The sequence below is a fragment of the Ochotona princeps genome, chromosome 3 (assembly GCF_030435755.1).
Source record: "Ochotona princeps isolate mOchPri1 chromosome 3, mOchPri1.hap1, whole genome shotgun sequence".
Classification (NCBI taxonomy): domain Eukaryota; kingdom Metazoa; phylum Chordata; class Mammalia; order Lagomorpha; family Ochotonidae; genus Ochotona; species Ochotona princeps.
Window position 1 is genome coordinate 91,491,505 of NC_080834.1, and position 20,646 is coordinate 91,512,150.

Consider the following 20,646-nt stretch of genomic DNA (forward strand, 5'->3'; position numbering starts at 1 on the left):
TGCCGGGATTAGAACCGGCGGCCATATGGGATCCCGGGGCTTTCAAGGCGAGGATTTTAGCCGCTAGGCCATGCCGCCGGGCCCCCAAATCAGGTTTTTGAAATACAGGTTTTTGTTTCTAAGAAATCCAGAAGGTAGTGGGGGAGGAGTCCTGGTCATGGGGTTCTCCAACTGAGCCCAGAAGAGGTAAATATCAGATATGACTGTTTTCTAGTTTACCTCCCTCAATTTCTAGCGTATTTCTCCAGCAACACATTCTACTTGCCAACACTTGGTTGTAAAGTCAGTGCTTAGTTACTGGAAGTCTAATTCTTCTGCAGTTGTTAAAAAAATGATCTTCTGAATTTTTGTCTAAGCCCTCCTGCAATTCGTACCTTTTCAGCAAAAATTGGAACTAGCTTGATAACTTTACCTATCTGCAGAAAGTCTCTAACAGTAGTTTTGGTTTTAGCTAAAAGTCATTTAGAACCAAGCACAGTCATTCAGGTAAGTGGGATTAGAAAGTTGTTTTATGTGAGTTTTGGAGTGAAAAGTGGCTATAAATGAGCACTGGGAGATTGGGGGAAGATGATTCTATCTCCAAAGAGTTGACAGAATGTTTTAAAAATGGATGTAAGGGCAATCTGGCGGTGACATCTGTCACCCCATTGATCACTAGGATTGATTCGGCTGATCTGGCTGGCAAGGTGGGTGTCCCCATTCTCCCTCATCATTTGTGTATGTTCCTCCTGAAGTTGTGTGGTCAGTCTAAGAGGACAACCACACCCGCTAGAGGAGGACTGGTTCCGGTCAAGGGTTAAAAAAAAAAAGGAAAAAAAGATGTTTTAATAATTATTAAATGAATATGTCTATTTCATGAATGCAGAGTAGCTGCTTTATTCACTACTGTGTCCCCACCTACATTTTCTATATAGATGTTTAGTAACTATTGAATGTAGTTCATTACTTCAAAGGACAAATCTTTGCTTGTATTTTATGTATGAATTTACATGTATACTGCTTACTAGTTGAAGTATCTTTTTTGGAGGGAGAAAAGTAATATTCAGTTATGCTTTGTTAAATAATACATGTTTTCTTTCACTGCATGTTTTCCAATGAACACTATTTAGTTTCTGTAACTTCTGTCTTCACTTGATACACGGAGCATTGTGCATAGAGATTGAGGGCATGAAGGAAATTGTGATACTCCAATGGGCTACATCTCCATAAAGGTTCCAACAATGGACTCGATTGTGTTCAGAATAGGTTAAGGATAACTTTCCAGAAACTCAATAATATAGCCCTTCCTATGTGCTCAAAATTAAGTATATGCCTAGTTTTAACTATTAATTGCTGCTCTACTAAATTCCTCTGTTAAGCATGACAGTGATTTTTTTATTTATCTTTCCATTATGTTAATTTCTTTGACTCACTTCTAGAATTGGCTAACTATCTCATCAAGCAGTCTGTTTAAATAGATGTCTGCATCCACATTTCAAAAATAGAAACCTTGAGTAGAGAGAATCGAAGTCTGCCTTAATAGTGTGACCTGAAAGCTATGAAATGAATTCTAGTTTTAAACTCCTTAATGCCTACTCTGCCCGGTATGAGCCTGTAGTTCCCCTTTGTTGGGGCAAGTTCCGTTTTTTATCAGCTGATGGAACACAGTGTCTGTGTTAATTTCTTTTTAACCAGAATATAAGAAAGTATTTGCTGACTGAAGCCAGAGAGAAAAATAGACCTGAATTTCTTCAAGGTTGGCAGACTGCTGTTACAAAGGTGAGTGTATGATATGAATGAAACCCAGGCATGCCCAGGACATGGAATGGCACAAGGGTGGGTTGCCTTTGAGAGCTTTTGAAAACTGCTGACAAAGATAGCAGTCTGGAGACTTCAGGGAGGTGGCTGAGAACAAACCTCCCTTTTGTGTTTGTCACCTGGCTGAAGATCAGGTCAATTGTATGATGAGGTTGCTATACTAAAGTCAGATTGATTTAGGGAGACGTCATGTGCCTCTTGCTTCGTGACTGTTCATTCTAGGAACTTGCCAGAATGACTGCTTGGATCCACTTGGGTCTACTTGGTGAGGACAGAGGTCTGAGTGTTTGAATCTGAGCATTCTGGGTGCAGGCAGCCCCACAACAGGCCTATAGACACTGAAACTGCATCTGGGGCAGAGTGCCTCTGAACCCTGTCATGAACACCTGTGTCTTGTATTTTATGATTGAGATTGTATTCTTTTTAGTGTTTTCCTGTGTATGATCTCATTTGATCTTTACAGCCTGTGTGGTAGTGGGTTAGTTAGGGATAAGCCTAATCTTTATTCTACAGCAAAGGAAAGTGAACATAGGTCCTTGAACTGAGATCTCTAAGACATCGACAACATTACAGGTAGGGCCTTAAAACAGGCCTTTCACCCAAATCCTAAGGGAGATAATTGATTACCCCTGAACTGAACCAAATACTAAATTTTAAAATGGCACATAACATTGGGTTACCTAATATACTCGTGCAAACGAGATCTAAACTTGTAAACTTTTAGAATGAAATTCAGTCAGGATTGTTTATATTCCCACTTCGGGCAGCATCAGTAACTGGTTCTTTAGAAACACTTTGCCTTCGTGATTTCTTTCAGAGTTTGAAACAGTTGAGTGATAAAAGGTGGAAGCAAAGACAGTTAAGCAGTTTTTAACCTGCTGAATATTCCGAGTCCAGGAATGTGTTCTGATCCACAGTTCCATTTTGATTGCATTGTTATTGAGTTGTTATTAGTGCTAATTATACAAATGGATGTTTTAAAAATAGGGTTTTTTTTGTTGTTGTTTTTGTGTGTGTGTGTGGTTTTTTTTTTTTTTTTTTTTTTTTTTTTTTTTTGGTTGGTTGGTTTGTTTCTTATTTGCTGTATTCAGGTAAAAATCACAGGTGCCACTTCATGACTCTCTCCATGTGGACAGATGCCTGCATCAGATTAGATGCAGGAGGTAGCAGCAGTGTTGGAATAGGGAACAACTTTGCTGTCTCTTGCTCATTTTGCCATAGAATATTTTTCTTCCTCGAAGAGTATTTGATCTTATGCCATTTTGTTTTTTCTGCTTAGTGTATTCCACAACAGAAGAATGACAGTGACTGTGGAGTCTTTGTGCTCCAGGTAAAGAAATACTATTGGTTTTTCTTTCTCCCTGCCCCGCCCTCCACATTTACACTGTGTGAATTAAATGTTGGTGTTTTAGAGGGGAGATAGAGTCCTGTGTTGGACAGGAATCTAGATGCAGGCCACAGAATACTTTGGCCCTCCCTTAGTTGTTGAGAAGCAGTAGTTTCTGTGTTCCCAGATGTTGTCGCTGAAGAAACTGTCTTCTGAGGCCAAGGATAGACAGCGGAGTATTCTCCTTCTCAGGGGTTACGGATAAAGTACACAAGAGACTGACATGAATTTGTCTGTATGACAGACCTTAAGACCGAGTCCTAGTAATTTGGCAGTTTGAGCATCATTGTTTTTGACATTTGTGTTTTCTTGTAGTTTCATGTCAGAAAGAGTGGGTAAAGATGGTGAGTAGGATAATAGTTAATGTAGCTTCCCTTTTGGAATGGCTGATGGTTATAAAGGTCAGATGGTTGTATTTGTTACAGAGATTTGATGTTTACAGAGGGGTGAAAGTATTTCTCAGAGAGCAGCAGTACTGCGAACTCGAAAGGTGGCGGGGTTTACAGTTCAGCCAGCAAGTCATGGGATGTGCACACAGCTGTTTATGTCTGCTGGGCTGTTCACAAGACAGTACTCCAGGAAGAAAAAGTAATTCTTGCGTTTAGAGCTCGGGGATCTTGGACGTTAGGGTTCATTCGTACACCCTATGAATGTTTGGGGTCTGTGAACAAATGTTGAATCCCACTTAGGAGCTGTGGTAGGTCTGCCTATACTCTCAGCAGGTTGTACTTCGACTGCTCTTCACAGGATTGGGTTTTCACGGATGGGGTCAGGGAGGGAGTACCCTGGCCATGTAGCTTCAGGTAAATGTTTTGAAAGAGTGCAGTTTTATTTTAAACACATGTTAAAAAACTTCAAGGAGATGCTGTTCTAGACTGTAGAAGGCCTGCATCCAGTGATACACTCTGGGCTGGCAAGCTAGTCTGCACACCACTGAAGTGTCTCTGGACCCTTTGCAGTACTGCAAGTGCCTCGCCTTAGAGCAGCCTTTCCAGTTCTCCCAGGAAGACATGCCCCGGGTGCGGAAGCGGATCTATAAAGAGCTGTGTGAGTGCCGGCTGATGGACTGAATCTCTGCAAGGACTCTGGGAAGTCTGGCCAAGTTGGAGCAGATGGTTTGTTACTTGAATCTCCACTTATTTGAATTTTTACAGATGTTTCAGATCAGTGGTGTTGGGCCACTTATTGTTACCTCAAATTTATTTTTTGCCCTTATTCATTTCTCCAGCTATATCATGTATTATTGTTTAATGTTCAGTTTGGTTTCATTTTTAATTTTATGGATTTCGCGCGTCTCCCCTCCCATATTTAATATTTATTATCCAAACGCATGCATATAGACAGAGCATGCAGTGAAGAGTATTAAAAAAAAAAAAAGCCTAGTAGATTTGGTGCAGCTTTTGAAACTTAGTTAGACATGAACTGAATACAGGTTTAAAATTTAATCCCAGAACCTAAAAATGCAAGATGTTTTTGACACAAAATAACTTTGTAGATGTTCCCTGGAGCATAAAGGGAAGCCAGGAGTGGTGTTGACAAAGCCAGTCCTATTTTACCAAGAGCACCTGTCACCAACTTCTCTCTCCAAGGGAATCTCAATACAGATGCATTCCTGTGTAAGAGTGAGGTGAAAAGTGATCGAACTGATGGGGTGTTCTGTTTATGGAGGCATGCTTGTTAAGCACAGTGCCTGCTTTGGGAAACACTGGGTAAGGAAGTAAGGTATGACAAAAAGTGACCTCGTGGGCCAGTTATCTTAACAAGTGAGATTTTAAGAATTATAATACATAGCTTAAATCTCAAAAAGGCTTTTGCTGGGACATTGAATTGCCTGGCTTTCTCTGGGTTTGACTTGTTAAAAATCTTACCCATCAAATTAGTGGTCAAACAAGAATTCAGCCTTTCTGTTAAGGGATTTTCAAATTGTCACTTCATCTTACCGCCTGAGTGGAAGATGTGATTTACCAAATGCAGTTCTATTTCAAGGATTTCAGAAATAACATCCAGAATTGAAGGCTGATTTCAGGTGTTTGCAGGTGGGATGAGAACAGGGAAAGCCACAGATTGTAGTAAATGTCATAGAGGTTCTCCCATCCCTGTTTCTTCAGCCTTGCAGCAACATGGGAGGTGCGCTTGGCTTCTACAGGACCATCCTAACATTCCAGCACAGGGCTTCTCACCTGTGGAACCTCAACACCCCGGAAAAGCCTGTTAAAGTGGTCCTGAACTTCTCCCTGAACTGCATTAGGGTTAATGTGGCCTTCTATGACATATTTGAAAGGAAATAAGGGAGGAAGTGTATTAAACCTATTCAGCTATCTTTTCTGAACTGGGGAGGGAAGCAACGAATGTATATAAGAATCTCAGAAGCTTGTTTAGAAAAATAACCAGGTTAATAGCAGAAAATACTTGAACTTCAATACTTCGACTTAGGTATGAGATGTTGAAAAGAAAGGGCTGAGATGTTTGGTTTACCTTGGCCCTGAGGGGCAGCTGAGGGTTGAGTCAGACCATGTTTACACATAGGGTTTTTGATACTAGTACTGATCCTGGGAAACGACCTCTGCACCTCTGGCGTCCTCTAGACTCCAACTCCTTAGCATAAAACCAGGTCAGTATTTCTTAACTGTGCTTCAGGTGGCTAAAAAGTAAGAGTGGAGGCACTTCATGCTGTTACAGGTAGGGTTGTGTCATCAGTAGGAAAATGACAGTTCAAAATGAGGATGTCTTGCTGAAGTTTCCAGAGATAATCATACCAACATGAGCTTTTTTTCACAATTTGTGTGCAAGATATCTGCCTCTCATCTACCCCTGCCCATCCACAACCCACCTGGTTATACCAAAGTAGCCCATAACACGGCTATGGACATGAAATGTCTTTGTGATTTCCAAGTGAGGCAGTAGCTCATTTCCTCACGGACATCCCAGCCATACCAGAGATGGAATTGTGTTTCTGCCACCGTCTAAATGCTCAGAGCTCAAGTTGCCATTTCCAGTAATCTGAGAAACGGTCCATGTCAGCCCTGAGGCCTGCAGGGATGAGTGTAGAGACCCTTAAGTGAGTTCTCCAAGTGCAGTTACTTTTTGACATCCAGCTTAATTGGGCACCTTAAGGTATGATGCCCAGCATGGTTTAGCCTATTTATGTTGAATATTTTAAGAGTCTGTTTTACAGGTGTGTTTTCTTGTCATTTATGAAACTTGGTTTTAGTACAAACAGTTACTTTCCTCTTGTAATTAGGTATAAACCTAAACCTTTATTTAGCTCAAGTCCTAAATAGGATATCTTTTGCCCTGATGTTTGCAATAATTGCTTCCTGCAATAAAGCTATTTTTGAAACATTCCCTGGGCTGTTGGTGAAAGAGACAGGCATTTCTTTACTGTTATTTGCTTGGCACTGAACTGTTAGGTGTCACAAGGTAGGCAACCCTTACGCAGTTGGGATTGAATGTAGACCTTGTATAAAGTAAAAGCTACTTACGAAGTCCTTCAGCAAGCTGCCCAGTCCTCTAATGAGCAGATTTACCAGGCGACATAGTTGCTTCTTTGCAGTGGCCAATCCTTTTATTAAAAGTGTAACAATGAAAATAAGGTTTCATTCAACTTTTAGTTAAATTCTTGTATAGAGACAACTTTTAGGTAGCATTAAGGATGGAAAAGAAGTATTTGCTGCTAATAATTCCCTCAGTTTTACCCCTCTCCCCCTGGTTTCCAGCTTTTGCATTATTTTTTCTACTTAGCCTTGAATATGAGTGACATGGTCATCTTGAATTTAGAGTTGGAATAAGACAGTAACAGAACTAATGGGATGCAGACGATACTAGCCTAATCTGAGTTCCCTTTCTTTCTACCGCTGTGGTTCATTGCTTCCCTGGGTTGCAAGGATTTGGGAGTCTGGGGCTATCAGTCCTTTCAGGCAAGAACCAGTGTACTGGGAGTGTGAAGTAACAGCTTATTACGTCAAGAAACCAAGTTAGCAGTTATGAAGCACATGATATGCACTAGACTCTGCCTCCTGGCCTGTAGAGGACTTGAGGAAACCATCAAAGTGCTTATTACATTGAGTGTTGCAAAAGCAGACCTAAACCAGTTGTTCACTTAAATGGTACCTGTTGGTCAAAAAAGAATTTATTTAAAGATTATGATCATGTAAAATTACAGTACTCAACCCTTATAGCAAAATATTTTTTTGAAAAATAAACTAAATGCCTTTATAAATTTGTGTTCTCTGTGTTGAATAACATTGTTTGCTGTGTAGTAATTTTTCCCAGTGACATTCTAGTTATGACAAGGCTCATGTAAGTGCCTTGAACCTTGTAGGCCCTTAGCACCTACCCTCTGAGCAGAACTGTCCAACAGAATCATAGGCAGTGATAACATTCTGTATTGTTGTCAGGACTACAACCACTAGACCCGTGGAGGTAGTGAGCTTTTAAAACATAGTTAGTTAGTTAGTCTATGAAACTGTGTCACATAATACAATGTAATTAATGAATTAATAAAATTAAAAAAAAAATAGTGTGACTAAGAAAGCAAATGCTTCATTTTCTTAGCATCTACCGTATCAGTGGCCCAGCTCTCAAGCAGGTGTCAAATTTCTCACTTTAGCTAACAATGAATTTGAACCCAGTAAGCCTACAGGTACCAGTTTAGACAGATCTCATGAGTCTTTACCTAATCTTGTTCCCTACTTAGCATATATCTGAATTGTCAGTTTATTTGGTTAAAGTTGAGAAATTGGTAAGATACTGATCCTGAGAGAAACAGAAAAAAAGGGATACAATAAAGACTCATTAACACCATCAAGCCCGAGAAATATCAGGTCCTTTTTATGTTACTCTAATTTCCCTTCCCATTCAATGATCCTAGAGTGTGTTTTCTGGAAAACTTACTCTATCAGTAGAGAGGATTGCTTGGTGCAACTTTTTTTTTTTTTTTTTAGATTTCTTTTATTTATACTGGGATGGCAGATTTACAGAGGAGGGACAGAAAAACCTTTCCACTGGCTCACTTCCCAAGTGACTGCAGTGGCCAGAGCTATGCTGATCGGAAGCCAGGAGCCTGGAGCATCCTGCCACACAGGTACAGGGTCTGGCCACCTCCACACAGGTACAGGGTCCCAAGCATCGTGTAATGCTTTCCCAGGCCACAAGCAGGGAGCTGGATGGGAAGTGGAGCAGCTGGGACTAGAACCGGCGCTTGTATGGGATCCCAGCACCTGCAAAGGGAGGATTTTGCCATTGAGTCATTGCACCAAGCCCAAATGGTGCAACTTTCAACATTTTCATAAGAACATGCATACTTTCTCTTCATATAACTAGCTGTCAATGTCAACTCAAAAGGACACTGGATATTATTCATGGATTCCCCCTAAAACTCATTCATGCTTACACACAGCAAGGGAGTTCAAGAACATGTAATTGTCTATAGATGACAAAACAGTAAATTGGCCCAGCTTTTATTGAAACCTATCACAGAAGATGGCAATTCCATTAAGAAGCCCCTGTCTTAAATATTTGTTCAAACTATAGAATACATAAGGATAAGGATACTGTACATAAGGATAAGGATACAGTATATCCTCATTAAATGTCTGCAAATAGTTTCTTCCTAAACACATAATGTTCTAAGAGCTAAAACCACCATCGCGGGATTTAATTAGGAGTCTGCTGAAGCTCGTGAGCTGACTGTCCTCTGCAGACTGCACGAGGAACAGCACGAAGCTGTAACTTTGCAGGGTTTATAAAGGCAGAAACAAACAGGGAAGGGGTTGCATAGGTCAGTTTCTCATGAAATGGTTTTTTAGCTTTTCTTACAGAAATTTTACATCTGGGAACAGAAGAACTCCCCAGATGCAGGACTGCCTACACAAGATAAGCAAACAGTGGAGTCTAAATTTTTTTATCCCATGACAGTGAAACTAGTTCATTCTTCTCAAACCAAAGATCCACTCTAAAGTTAATGCACTGACAGATACTTCAGCCTCAATTTTTATAAACTACTGGAAGTCAGAAGATACTTTGTTGCTACATTCAATATATATATTATATATATATATATTTTTTTTAAAAAGATTTTATTATTATTGGAAAGCCGGATACAGAGAGAGAAGGAGAGACAGAGAGGAAGATCTTCCATCCGATGTTTAACTCCCCAAGTGAGCCGCAACGGGCCAGTGCGCGCCGATCCGAAGCCAGGAACCAGGAACCTCTTCCGGGTCTCCCACGCGGGTGCAGGGTCCCAGTGCATTGGGCCGTCCTCCACTGCTTTCCCAGGCCACAAGCAGGGAGCTGGATGGGAAGTGGGGCTGCCGGGATTAGAACCGGCGCCCATATGGGATCCCGGGGCGTTCAAGGCGAGGACTTTAGCTGCTAGGCCACTGCGCCGGGCCCAATATATATATTATATTGAATATATTATTCAGTATATATTATTCAATGTTATACTGAATATGTATGTTGAATATAGCTATATATATATATTTATAAGATTTATTTTTTTTTTAAATTGGAAAGTCAGATTTACACAGGAGAGACAAGGTCTTCCACCCACTGATTCAATCCCCAAGAGGCCACAATGGTCAGAGCTGAGTCAATTTGAAGCCAGGAGCTTCTTCCAGGTATCCCACACGGGTGCAGGGTCCCAGGGCTTTGGGCCGTCCTCAACCGCTTTCCCAGGTAACAAGCAGGGAGTTGGATGGGAAGTGGAGCAGCTGGGACATGAACCAGTGCCCATGAGATCCCAGCAGTTAGTTGAAAGGCAAAGATTTTAGCCATTAGGCTACTGTGCTGGGCACAATTAATATTTCCTTTATCAGGAAAACTTTTTAGACTCAGAGTTTTAACTAAGCAATAGCTCCCATGTTAGAAATGACCTCTTACCCAACAAATCCATGTTAAATTCTCTAGACTTCTATTTTAGGGACCACCATCTTACTATTTTGCGTTCAGCCTAGTAAGAATAATTTGGAAATAAAGTAAAGCGAGCTGTAGTATGAGAACTGGCTGAAGTAGACATTTCCTACAGGAAGCAACTGTTTTTGTTAAATATCTTCTTAATCCTAAAGCGTTATTAAAAACTTGCTCTATTCCCAAGATCACTCAGAATGAAAATAGTCAGTCTAACAGTCCTAACAACAATCTGCAAATCAAGGTAGTTTTAATTTTTTTAAACAGAGGGCTAAAACAAATATTTGAAAGGTAGAGAGCTATGAGAGACAGACTTGCACGCATTGGTTCACTCCCCAAATAGCTGCGACAGTCGTGGGGCTTGGCTAGGCCCAAGCATATGTACCATCTTCCAGTTTTCCTAGATGCATTCACAGAGAGCTGGAATGGAAGTGGAGTGGCCAGTCCTTGAACTGGCACCCCTTTGGGATTCTGGCACCACAGGCAAGAGCTTAAATGTGCACCACAAAACAGGTCCCAATACAACTCTTGAGATTTACTTCCATTTCTTACCGAAACTGTCCACACTCTGGGCTCTCTATATTATAAACCTTTGTTTGCACCCCATCCTCCTGGCAATTTCTTTCTTTTTAAAGGTTTACTTATTTATGGGCCTGGCAGCGTGGCCTAGCAGCTAAAGTCCTCGCCTTGAACGCCCCGGGATCCCATATGGGCGTTGGTTCTAATCCCGGCAGCCCCACTTCCCATCCAGCTCCCTGCTTGTGGCCTGGGAAAGCAGTGGAGGACGGCCCAATGCACTGGGACCCTGCACCCGCGTGGGAGACCTGGAAGAGGTTCCTGGTTCCCGGCTTTGGATCGGCGCGCACTGGCCCGTTGCGGCTCACTTGGGGAGTGAATCATCATACGGAAGATCTTCCTCTCTGTCTCTCCTCTTCTCTGTAAATCTGCCTTTCCAATAAAAATAAATAAATCTTTAAAAAAAAAAGTTTACTTATTTATTTGAAAGGCATAGGTCCTCCAATCACTGGTTTGCTCCCCAAATAGCTACAACTAGTACTGGAGCCAAGCTAAATCCAGGAACACCTGAGTGGCAGAAACCCCAGTACTTGGGGTTGTCACCTGTGGCCTCCCAGGTGTGTTAGCAGGAAGCTGGATCCAAAGTAAAGGTGGGACTTTATTCCGGGTATGGGATACAGGCATCCCAGATGGTAGGTTAACATGCTACACCACAATGCCCACCCTAACCCCTTGCTCTCTTTAGTTGCATTTTTTAAAAACACTATATTAGGTTCTGCATCACATTTCCAAATAATAAAACATGGAAACAAGTGGCATCCCCTTGAACTTAGGGCTAACCTTTTCTATCAACTACTGAGGATGGTCATTTAACCTTTAAATTTGCCTTTCAAGACTAGCAATTAGCACAGCAGACAAACATAGTTAAACACTTGTTCCTGGGCCCGGCGGTGTGGCCTAGCAGCTAAAGTCTTCGCCTTGAACGCACCAGGATCCCATATGGGCACTGGTTCTAATCCCAGCAGCTCCACTTCCCATCCAGCTCCCTGCTTGTGGCCTGGGAAAGCAGTCGAGGAAGGCCCTATGCCTTGGCACCCTGCACCCGCGTGGGAGACCCAGAAGAGGTTCCTGGTTCCCGGCTTCAGATTAGCGCAGCACTGGCCATTGCGGTTACTTGGGGTGTGAATCATCGGACAGATCTTCCTCTCTGTATATCTGACTTTGTAATAAAATGAATCTTTAAAAAAAGCAAAAAAAACCACCCCTTGTTCCTGATTTAGAATAAATGTCTACAACATTTTTTAAAAATTCATTTATTAAACATGCAGACTTAACAATAAAAAGTAATCATTCTAGGCCCCAACATGAATAGTGAACCTGCTTTGACGGAAACATAATAAAACCAACACTTTCATTTTCCAGTCTACCTAAAAGTGTGGTGTTTTGGCTGACAGATTAATCAACATTAAAGATTAACTCTCTTGCTAAGGAACACAATTTCTGACCTGGTTAACAGAAAATCGTTCTGGTAACCTGACATATGGTCAAGATTTGAAGACAAATTAAAGGCATTCTTCAGGATTGTCCTTCAATAATTTTCAGAGGGAAGCCAAGGGGCTTGAAGCTGCGCAGACACTGATGGAAGTTTCCCAACACCAGCTGACTCGCAGACCTTAGGTAGCATTCTTCAGCACGCAAGAGTTTCTCACTGATGGGGCTCTTACTGCTCACTGGTTTTGTGCCAGTTTTCCATATCCTCCTCTCCCAGCATCATAGTCCTGCCGATACTCATCTCGTACCTTAATTTAAAAGAAGTTACCATACAGAGAACATTAGTGGAACAGGTGTGCCTTCCACTAACAAGTCACATGAACAGCTCTACTATATTTCAGATGTCATGGTGTGAATATTCAGGGAGGACATTTGCATTAGGTCACTTTAAAAACTATTTTAGGGAGTTTGGGTGTAATCTCAGTTTATACGAAATGGTACCATAAAATTCAAAATAAAAATTTAACAACAAAAAAAAGTTTAGTACATGTGTTCTTGTTCTAGGCACCCTGCGTAGTAGTTCAGTAATGCTTGCTTACAGAAATTCTTAGAATTTACCATTTCAAGGTTAAATTTTTTTTTTTTTTTTTTTTGTGAAACCCACGGCCAAAGCTAGAGGCATATCATCTACAAGAGTAGACATACATGACGAGGCAACTAAGAGATCAGGAGTGGAGTGTCGGGCCAAGGCTCAGCCCAGAGGCCCTTCCTGCGTACCTGGCCCCCAGAGCGTCCGCGTCCGTACTGCCTGCCCTCTTTAAAGCCTGCATCCCAGTCTGTGCGAATGATCCGGTCATCCAGACGAGTCCCGTTGATGTACCTCATGGCATTTTCTGCATCTGCTCTTGAATAATATCTTTAGTGTTAAGTATTAAGGAATGGTAGCATTGCTCTAAAAACCTTTGGAAACTCAAGAAGCAACATCTAAATCAACTGGGTTGTTAAATCTGTGAGCAAATTCAACTAGGCAGTTGAAAAGCAGCAGCAGGGGGCCTGGCACGATAGCCTAGTGACTAAAGTCCTCGCCTTGAACGTGCCAGGATCTCATATGGGCACTGGTTCATATCCCAGCTCCCTGCTTGTTGTCTGAGAAAGCAGTGGAGGACAGCCCAAAGCCGTGGACCCTACACCCACATGGGAAACCCGGAAGAGGCTCCTGGCTCCTGGCTCCAGATCGGAGCATCACCAGCCATTGCTGTTACTTGGGGAGTGAATCATTGGACAGAAGATATTTCTCTCTGTCTCTCCTCCTCTCTGTATATCTGACTTTGCAATAAAAACAAATAAATCTTTTAAAACAAAAACAAAAAACAACAGCAGGGACCTGATGGCTCTTAATCATCTGACGCTGAGGTTTTACCTCCAGGGTGTGCAGTAGCAGGAACCTAGACCAGAAGCAGAGCTAGGATTTCCGGAGAAACCTAACCTACAATACCACAGCATCTACCCAGAGATAGTATTTCTAAAAATCTCCATAAACATTTAAACGTATTAGCAGGCTTTGGGAAATGCTGATCTAGATTTCCCCTACATCATCTTTGATTATACAGGAAGGGAAGTATTTGGTAGTTTCTAACACTCAGAAGGGGTCTAGGGCACAGTAGCCACTCAGTAGTTTTTGATGAATGAAATGAATGCTAGGAGCATAAACAGAGCACCTGGCAATAACAGCCTCCCTGTGCTCCTCTGCCATTATGAATGTTGATCTTTAACTTGGAAGGAAAGTTAAGCTGCAAATACAAAATGTCAGAATGATTGTCTACCAGGGAGGTATTTGGTTTTTATTCTCCGTGCTACCACAGAACTACTTTATGCCCATTGCTATGATGGGGAAAGCAAAATTTGGACAGTTTGGTCCTTTCTATCTGAAGGAAGAACAGGAGCTTGCTAGGCCCAGAAATGATATACCGTAATTTCAAGCAAATAATTTCAGAAGTAGGACTTCTGGTTCAAACTGATGAGGAAACATGATTCTCTTTTCTTCTTAAAGACACCAGTGAAATGACAGGAGTGGACACCAGGAGAACAGAAGAGGTCAGCAGCCAAATGGAGATTTAATACAAGCTGGCAAAAGAGCGCTAAGATGAAGCAGCCCCGACAGAGGAGACAGCTATCACAGGAAGCTCTACACTCAAAATTAATAAAGAAGTGATACTGTAAATAGTTTAAATATCTTTTAAATGCAGATGTAGGAAGGAATATTTAACCACACACACACACACAAGATGGGCCTGGCGCAATGGCTCAGTAGCTAAATCCTTGCCTTTCAAACAGTGGCATTCCACATGGGCACCATTCTGTGTCCTGGCTGCTCAGCTTCCAGTCCAGCTCCCTGCTTGTGAACTGAGAAAGCAGCAGAGGACGGCCCAAAGCTCCGGGACCCTGCACCCACGCGGGAAACTGGGAAGACACTCCTAACTCCTGGTTGTAGATCAGATCAGTTCTGGCACTTGCATCCACTTGGGGAGTGATCCAGCGGACAGAAGATCTTTTTCTCTTCTGTAAATATGCCTTTCTAATAAAAACAGATCTTTTTAAAAATACTTATTAGAAAGTCAGATATACAGAGAGGAGGAGAGACAGAGAGGAAGACGATCTGGTTCACTCCCCAAACAGCCGCAACGGCTGGAACTGCACCGATCTGTAGTCAGGAGCCACGTTGAGAGGGATGCCCTGTCTGAAATGCAAAGAACCAGTTCTGGGGCAGGTGCAGCACCACAGTGAATTAAACTGCCACTTGGGTGGCTATATTCCATCTTGGAGTACCAGTCTTGAGTCCCAGCTATTCTGCTTCTGCTCCAGCTTCTTGACTCAGGGAGTCAACACATGTGGCTCAAGTACTTGGACCCTGCCACTCATGTAGTGGAGCTGGATGGAATTGACTCCTGGCTTCTGCCTGGCCCAGCCATGGCCACTGCAGCCCTTTGGGGAGTGAACAAGCAGCTGGAAGATCATGTCTTCCTCTTTACCTTTCAAATAAACAAACTTCTTTAAAAGTTATAGGATAGTGAGCACAATAGCCTAGTAGCTAAACCCTCATCTTGCATCTGCTGGGAACCCATATGGGCACCAGTCCATGTCCCAGCTGGTCCACTTCCCATCCAGCTCCCTGCTTGTGTCCTGGGAAAGCAGCAGAGGACGGCCCAAAGCATCAGGACCCTGCACCCACATTGGAGACCCAGAGAAAGCTCCTAGATCCTAGCTTCAGGTCAGCCCAGCTCCCGCCACTGTGGCCACTTAAGGAGTGAGCCAGCGGATGGAAGATCTATATATAGAGAATAAAAAATTCAGGGCACAGAATAAGTAAGTTCAAAAGACACATTAGGAGCCTGGCATTGTGGCACAGTGAGTTAAGCCTGTTTCCAATCCAGTTTACTGCTGGTGTGCCTGGGAAAGCAGCAGCCCATCACCCAAGTGCTCACGTGGCAGGCTCAGATGGAGCTCCCTGGCTCCTGGTTTCTGCCTGGTCCACTCCCAGCCATTGTCTTTTGAATGACCCAGCAGATGGAAGATTTCATTTCTCCCTCTCTCTTGCTTTGCCTGATATGATAGCTCAGGTGTGGAGAATTTCAAAAAGAAATGAATAAATTAAAAAACATAAATAAATATAAAGTATTGGTAATATTAAGTAATGTCAGCTTAAACTCCGGAGAACCAGTATTTACTGAGTTCCAAAAACGACAATGATCACAAGTAAATACTGCTTGAGGCTTTACCTGTGAAATCTATATCCTCCTCTATAATGAATGAAATTCCGTATAGCCATTTTGTAGAGGTTTGCATGTGCTGATGTGTAACACTGTTTCTGCACATAGACACAGGATTATTTCTAAAAAGACATCCAAACTCCTAGGACAGAATTTGGGGTTTACAATAATACAGAGATTTTTTGTTTAATTGGAACTTTGTATTTAGGAGAGGAGAGACACAGAGAAAGATCTTCTGTTTTTTCACTTCCCAGTTGGCTACAGCAGCCAGAGCTGAGCCAATCCGAAGCCAGGAGCCAGGAACTTCTTCTGGGTCTCACAGGTGGGTGCAGGGTTCCAAGGCTTTGGTCCATTCTGAACTGCTTTCCCAGGCCACAAGCAGGGAGCTGGATGAGAGGTGGAGCAGCCAGGATTCAAACTGGCGTCCATATGGAATCCTACTGCATCCAAGGTGAGGACGTTAGCCAGCTACTGTGCTAGGCCTGGAAATTTTATCTTCAACACAACTTTTAGGTTTTTTTAACCCCAAAGGCATCTCAAAAATCTCATAGTATGTGGAATTAGAGGCAAGCTTATTTTGTTGTATAATATTTTTCTTAATGTAAGGATAGTTTTCCAATGAAACATATAGTCCTGAAACTTTAGATCCCTTACATGCATAATTTCCTTTTTTTTTTTTCCGAGGGCACGTTTGGCCTAGTAGTTAGGATGCTTCCTGAACACCTGCAGCCCATACTTGAGTGCCTGGGTGAATGTCCCAGCTCTACTCTTTCTTGCTGATGCACACCTTGGGAGGCAGCAGCTGACGGTACAAGTAACTGGGTGACTGACACCTGCATTGGAAACCTAGCCTGAGTCCTTGGCTCAGGGCTACATCATATTACAGACATTTTGAGGAGTGTCAAGCAGAAGGGGTCTCTGTCTCAACTAACACAATTTCACACCAAAATTATCTCATCTTTTAATCACAGATGTTGCACAAACTTTACACTTATTTTTTAATTTAAACATCTGTTAATTTGAAAGAATGACAGGTATCTTCCATCCAATGGTTCATTCCTCTGATACCACAACAACCAGGGCTGGGCTAGACCAAAGTGAAGAACCTGAAATTCCATCAGGACAACCACATGGTTGTCAGGAACTCAAGCATCATCTGCTGCCTTCCCAGGTGCATTAGCAGGACTCAGGATCAAAAACACAGCATCCAGGATTCAAACCAGTACTCCAAAACGGGATGCCAGTATTCTAAACAGCAACTGCATTTACCACAGTGCCCAAAGCAGAATTTATTTTTAAATCAGCCATATAGCATGGATTTCAGGATAGAATGTAAATGTAAATATAACAAGCTTTCTAGCCTCATTTTAAAATGTACTTATTTTCATTTCAATTTGAAAGGCAGAGAAAAAAATACTCACTGGTTCAAACAAACGCAACTCATGAGCCAGGGATAGATCAAACAAGGCGCTCATAACTCAATCTGGGCTCTCACATGAGAGCCCTAGGCATTGGAGTCATGATCTGCTTCCTCTCGGTGAGCCCATTACTAGAAAGCTGGACTGGAAGCAGAGTAGCTGGGACTGGAGCCAGCCATTCCTATGTGGATCTGGGCTTGCCCAGCAGGAGCCTAACTGCCACGTCAGGAATGGCTGCCTCTTCATTTGCTAAGCAACTAACTTCCCTCAGCTCAATCCTGGTTCAACAGCTGCATTATGTACAAAGGAAGGATACTCCACAAAACAAAATCCACATGCTGTCTTCTTCACTTTATCCAGACCCATAATAATTTTCTTTATGTCACCACTTTTACTGAAAAGTTCATAGATTTGTTCTTCAGTTGTGTAAAAGGAAAGATTCCCAACATATAGTGTACAGCTTTTCTTCAGTAATTTTTCTTGTTCTTCATTATCACCCTAGAATTCCAAAGACAGACAAAGTTAAACAGTGCTAGTTATTTTTAACAGAGCTTTGTTTAGGGCCCAGGATGGCAGCCTAATGGCTGGAGTTCTTGCCTTGTGGTTGCCCAGATCCCATATGGACACTGGGTTCGTATCCCAGAGGCCCACTTCCCATCCAGCTCCCTGCTTGTGGCCTGGGAAAGCCATAGACGGCCCAAAGCCTTGGGACCCTGCACCCGCATGGGAGACCTGGAAAAATCTCCTGACTTCAGATTGGCAACTCCACCTGCTGCAACCACTTGGAGAGTCAATGAGTGGATGGAAGATCTTCCTCTCTGTATATCTGACTTTACAATAAAAACAAATTTTAAAAAATGCTTTGCTTAAATACAATGAAACATTAATTCTGATTTGGAAATAAAATGATTTCACCAACCCAATTCATGACAAATCCTGTGTCAATAAAAGGGGGAATTCAAATTCTATAACATCCTTATGCAAGGTCCCGGCCGGTTTTAGGGGAAGGCCAAGGCTGCAAACAGTCCCAGTGCTGCAGGCCACCTTTTCACTCCTGCATTGGGGTGCCATTGGCATTGTTCAAATCCCAATACACCAGAAAAGACACACTCCTCCTCTCCAGTGAAACGTGGATTTTCATACAGAGACTCCCCCTTACAAAACTCTGTTAAGCCAACAATGGCTTAGATGATCTATAAGGTTGGAGTTAAGGAGAAAAGATAAAGATCACTAACTACAAAAGACCTCATTTCTTTTTTTGTTTTTTTTTTTTTTTTTTTAAGATTTTATTTACTTTTATTGCAAAGTCAGACATACAGAAAGGAGAGACAGAGAAGATCTTCCATCTGACAATTCACTCCCCAAGTGATCGCAACGGCCAGTGCTATGCCAATCCGAAGCCAGGATCCAGGAACTTCCTCCAGGTTTCCCACTTGGGTGCAGGGTCCCAAGGCCGTCCTCAGCTGCTTTCCCAGGCCACAAGCAGGGAGCTGGATGGGAAGTGGAGCTGCTGGGATTAAAACCGGCACCCATATGGGATCCCAGCACATTCAAGGCGAGGACTTTAGCTACTAGGCCGTGGCGCCAGACCCAAGACCTCATTTTCTAAATGAGGTTCCTAACTTGGAGGCTAAGATAAAGCCAGAGACAGCAATACACATCCAGGCCTCGGCCAATACACCCGATAGTCCCCGGGGACATCTTCACAGACACCAACACATGGCTGTCCCAGGACCCTCCAGCCTCCATACTGCGGACAGGTGTGATTCCGTAGCAGGCCTCTGAGCTTGTTCTCCCACTCTTCCGACCCAGCTTACAATGCTAACATTAGCCTTAGCGGTGGTATTGGAGCTTGTGGAGTGGCGAGCAGATCAGTACCCCAAAATCTCCACAGGACACCTTCCCCAAAGCTCTTCACACTTACCAGGCTGTGGCTTCCCATCATCTGTGCCCAAATGCCCTGTAGCCATTAACTCTGCATAGTTTTTTTTTTTTTTTTTGGTAAGATTTATTTATTTTTCTTGGAGAGGCGGATATACAGAAAGAAGGAGAAACAGAGAGGAAGATCTTCCTTACAATGGTTCACTCCCCAAGCAGCTGCAGCCAATGGAGCTGAGCCAATCCGAAGCCAGGAGCTTCTTTCAGGTCTCCCATGCAGGTGCAGGGTCCCAAGGCTTTGGCCGTCCTCCACTGCTTTCCCAGGCCGCAAGCAGGGAGCTGGATGGGAAGCAGGGCTGCTGGGATTAGAATCAGCACCCATATGGGATCCTGGCATGTGCAAGGCAAGCACTTTAACCACTAGGCTATCGCGCCTTGCACTCTGCATAGCTTTTATGCGACAACATTCAATGGTAACTAAACTCAGATCACAAGTAAACAGGGTGGGCGAGTATCTGGCAGAGCTGCACCCTGGATCACAGTAACCTGGGTTCAAGTCCCAGCTTCGCCTCCCTTCCTGCTCAGCTTAAGGCCGGAGGTGTACCAGTTCCATGGGTTCTCTGTCAACTTATCAAAAAAGAATCTTCTGTAACTGTGGGATAACCTACATATATGGCGAAGAGGCAGAGGAATAAGAGCTCCAGCCAGTTGGGTCAGTCTCTGCTGTTAAAAAAAGCCCATCATTTAGTATCTGCAGCCGTTCGACTTCTCTGTAATACAGCCTAAGCTAAAACCCCCTCTTGTGAAATCCAGCAGTTCTGCCATCCGCACGCTCTGGGCATCCTCAAGGCGCCTCTCTCTACTTGGGAATTCTCTCGGGAACTGGAGACACGACTGAATTTTCGATTATATATATATATAATCGAATACATATATGTGTGTGTGTGTATATATACACACACACACACACACACACACACACACACATATACCGTCTAGAAAGAGCCCTGACCATCCTTAAAGGACCCGAGGCGCCAAAGAACCCTGGCTGGTTATTTAAAAATTAAGAATAAAAACAAAGCCCGGTACCCGGGCCACAGAGGTGCTCCCACGGACTCCGCACCCCCTTTTCCGGAGGCGCGGCCGGGAAGGAACCCCAGCGAGCCCCACGCAGCCCTCCGGCACCCATCCTCGGCCTCCCCAGCGCGCCCCGGGGCGCCCTTCTCCCGGCGTCGGGGTCGCGAGACGCGAGGCGACACAATCCCCCGGGCCGCGCCGTTCCTCGGCGTTCCGGCTCCGGGCCTCCCTCACCCGGAAGTGCTGGTCCCGGTACTGGCTCAGCTCCACGTAAGAGTCGCTGCGCAGCGCCTTGAGGAGGCCGCCCGACATCGCTCCCAGAGCCGCACACGGACGCACCGACGGCGGAGACCAAGCACCACACCGGGGCGGCGGCGGCGGCGGCGGAAGCGGCGCGGCGCAGGCG

The 20,646-nt window shown here is 43.5% G+C and overlaps 2 protein-coding genes across 8 annotated transcripts in view; one reads left to right on the top strand and one right to left on the bottom strand.

Annotated features, from left to right (window-relative positions):
- The window catches only part of SENP5 (SUMO specific peptidase 5), a 54,592-nt gene extending 48,686 nt beyond the window's left edge, over positions 1-5,906 (top strand). For 3 of the 7 annotated variants that reach the window (XM_058662078.1, XM_058662076.1, XM_058662075.1), the window contains 4 exons: positions 1,675-1,758; positions 3,077-3,127; positions 4,144-4,231; positions 5,293-5,906. In XM_058662078.1, the coding sequence (XP_058518061.1) occupies positions 1,675-1,758; positions 3,077-3,127; positions 4,144-4,231; positions 5,293-5,399 (330 nt within the window). In that variant the 3' untranslated portion in view covers positions 5,400-5,906. Of the gene's footprint in view, positions 1-356; positions 487-1,674; positions 1,759-3,076; positions 3,128-4,143; positions 4,453-5,292 lie in introns of those variants that run through there. The other 4 variants (XM_058662079.1, XM_058662077.1, XR_009245174.1 and 1 more) reach the window with 3 other exon arrangements.
- A 6,006-nt stretch (positions 5,907-11,912) lies between these two features.
- On the bottom strand, positions 11,913-20,628 carry NCBP2 (nuclear cap binding protein subunit 2). The gene is made up of 4 exons (XM_004577815.3): positions 20,475-20,628; positions 17,602-17,783; positions 12,878-13,016; positions 11,913-12,408 (listed from the first exon to the last, which is right to left on the bottom strand). The coding sequence occupies exons 1-4, from the start codon at positions 20,550-20,552 to the stop codon at positions 12,337-12,339; spliced, it is 471 nt and encodes a 156-aa protein (XP_004577872.1). The 5' UTR covers positions 20,553-20,628; the 3' UTR covers positions 11,913-12,336.
- Positions 20,629-20,646: the final 18 nt, after the last annotated feature.

What these genes read in the sequence shown, in the direction of transcription:
- NCBP2 (XM_004577815.3), bottom strand. Translation starts at nt 20,552, where the DNA reads ATGTCGGGCGGCCTCCTCAAGGCGCTGCGCAGCGACTCTTACGTGGAG. An exon ending in ACCGGGACCAGCACTTCCGG is followed by an intron (nt 17,784 to 20,474) that starts GTGAGGGAGGCC and finishes TTGGAATTCTAG; the next exon opens with GGTGATAATGAAGAACAAGA. An exon ending in TGTGGATTTTGTTTTGTGGA is followed by an intron (nt 13,017 to 17,601) that starts GTATCCTTCCTT and finishes TTAACACTAAAG; the next exon opens with ATATTATTCAAGAGCAGATG.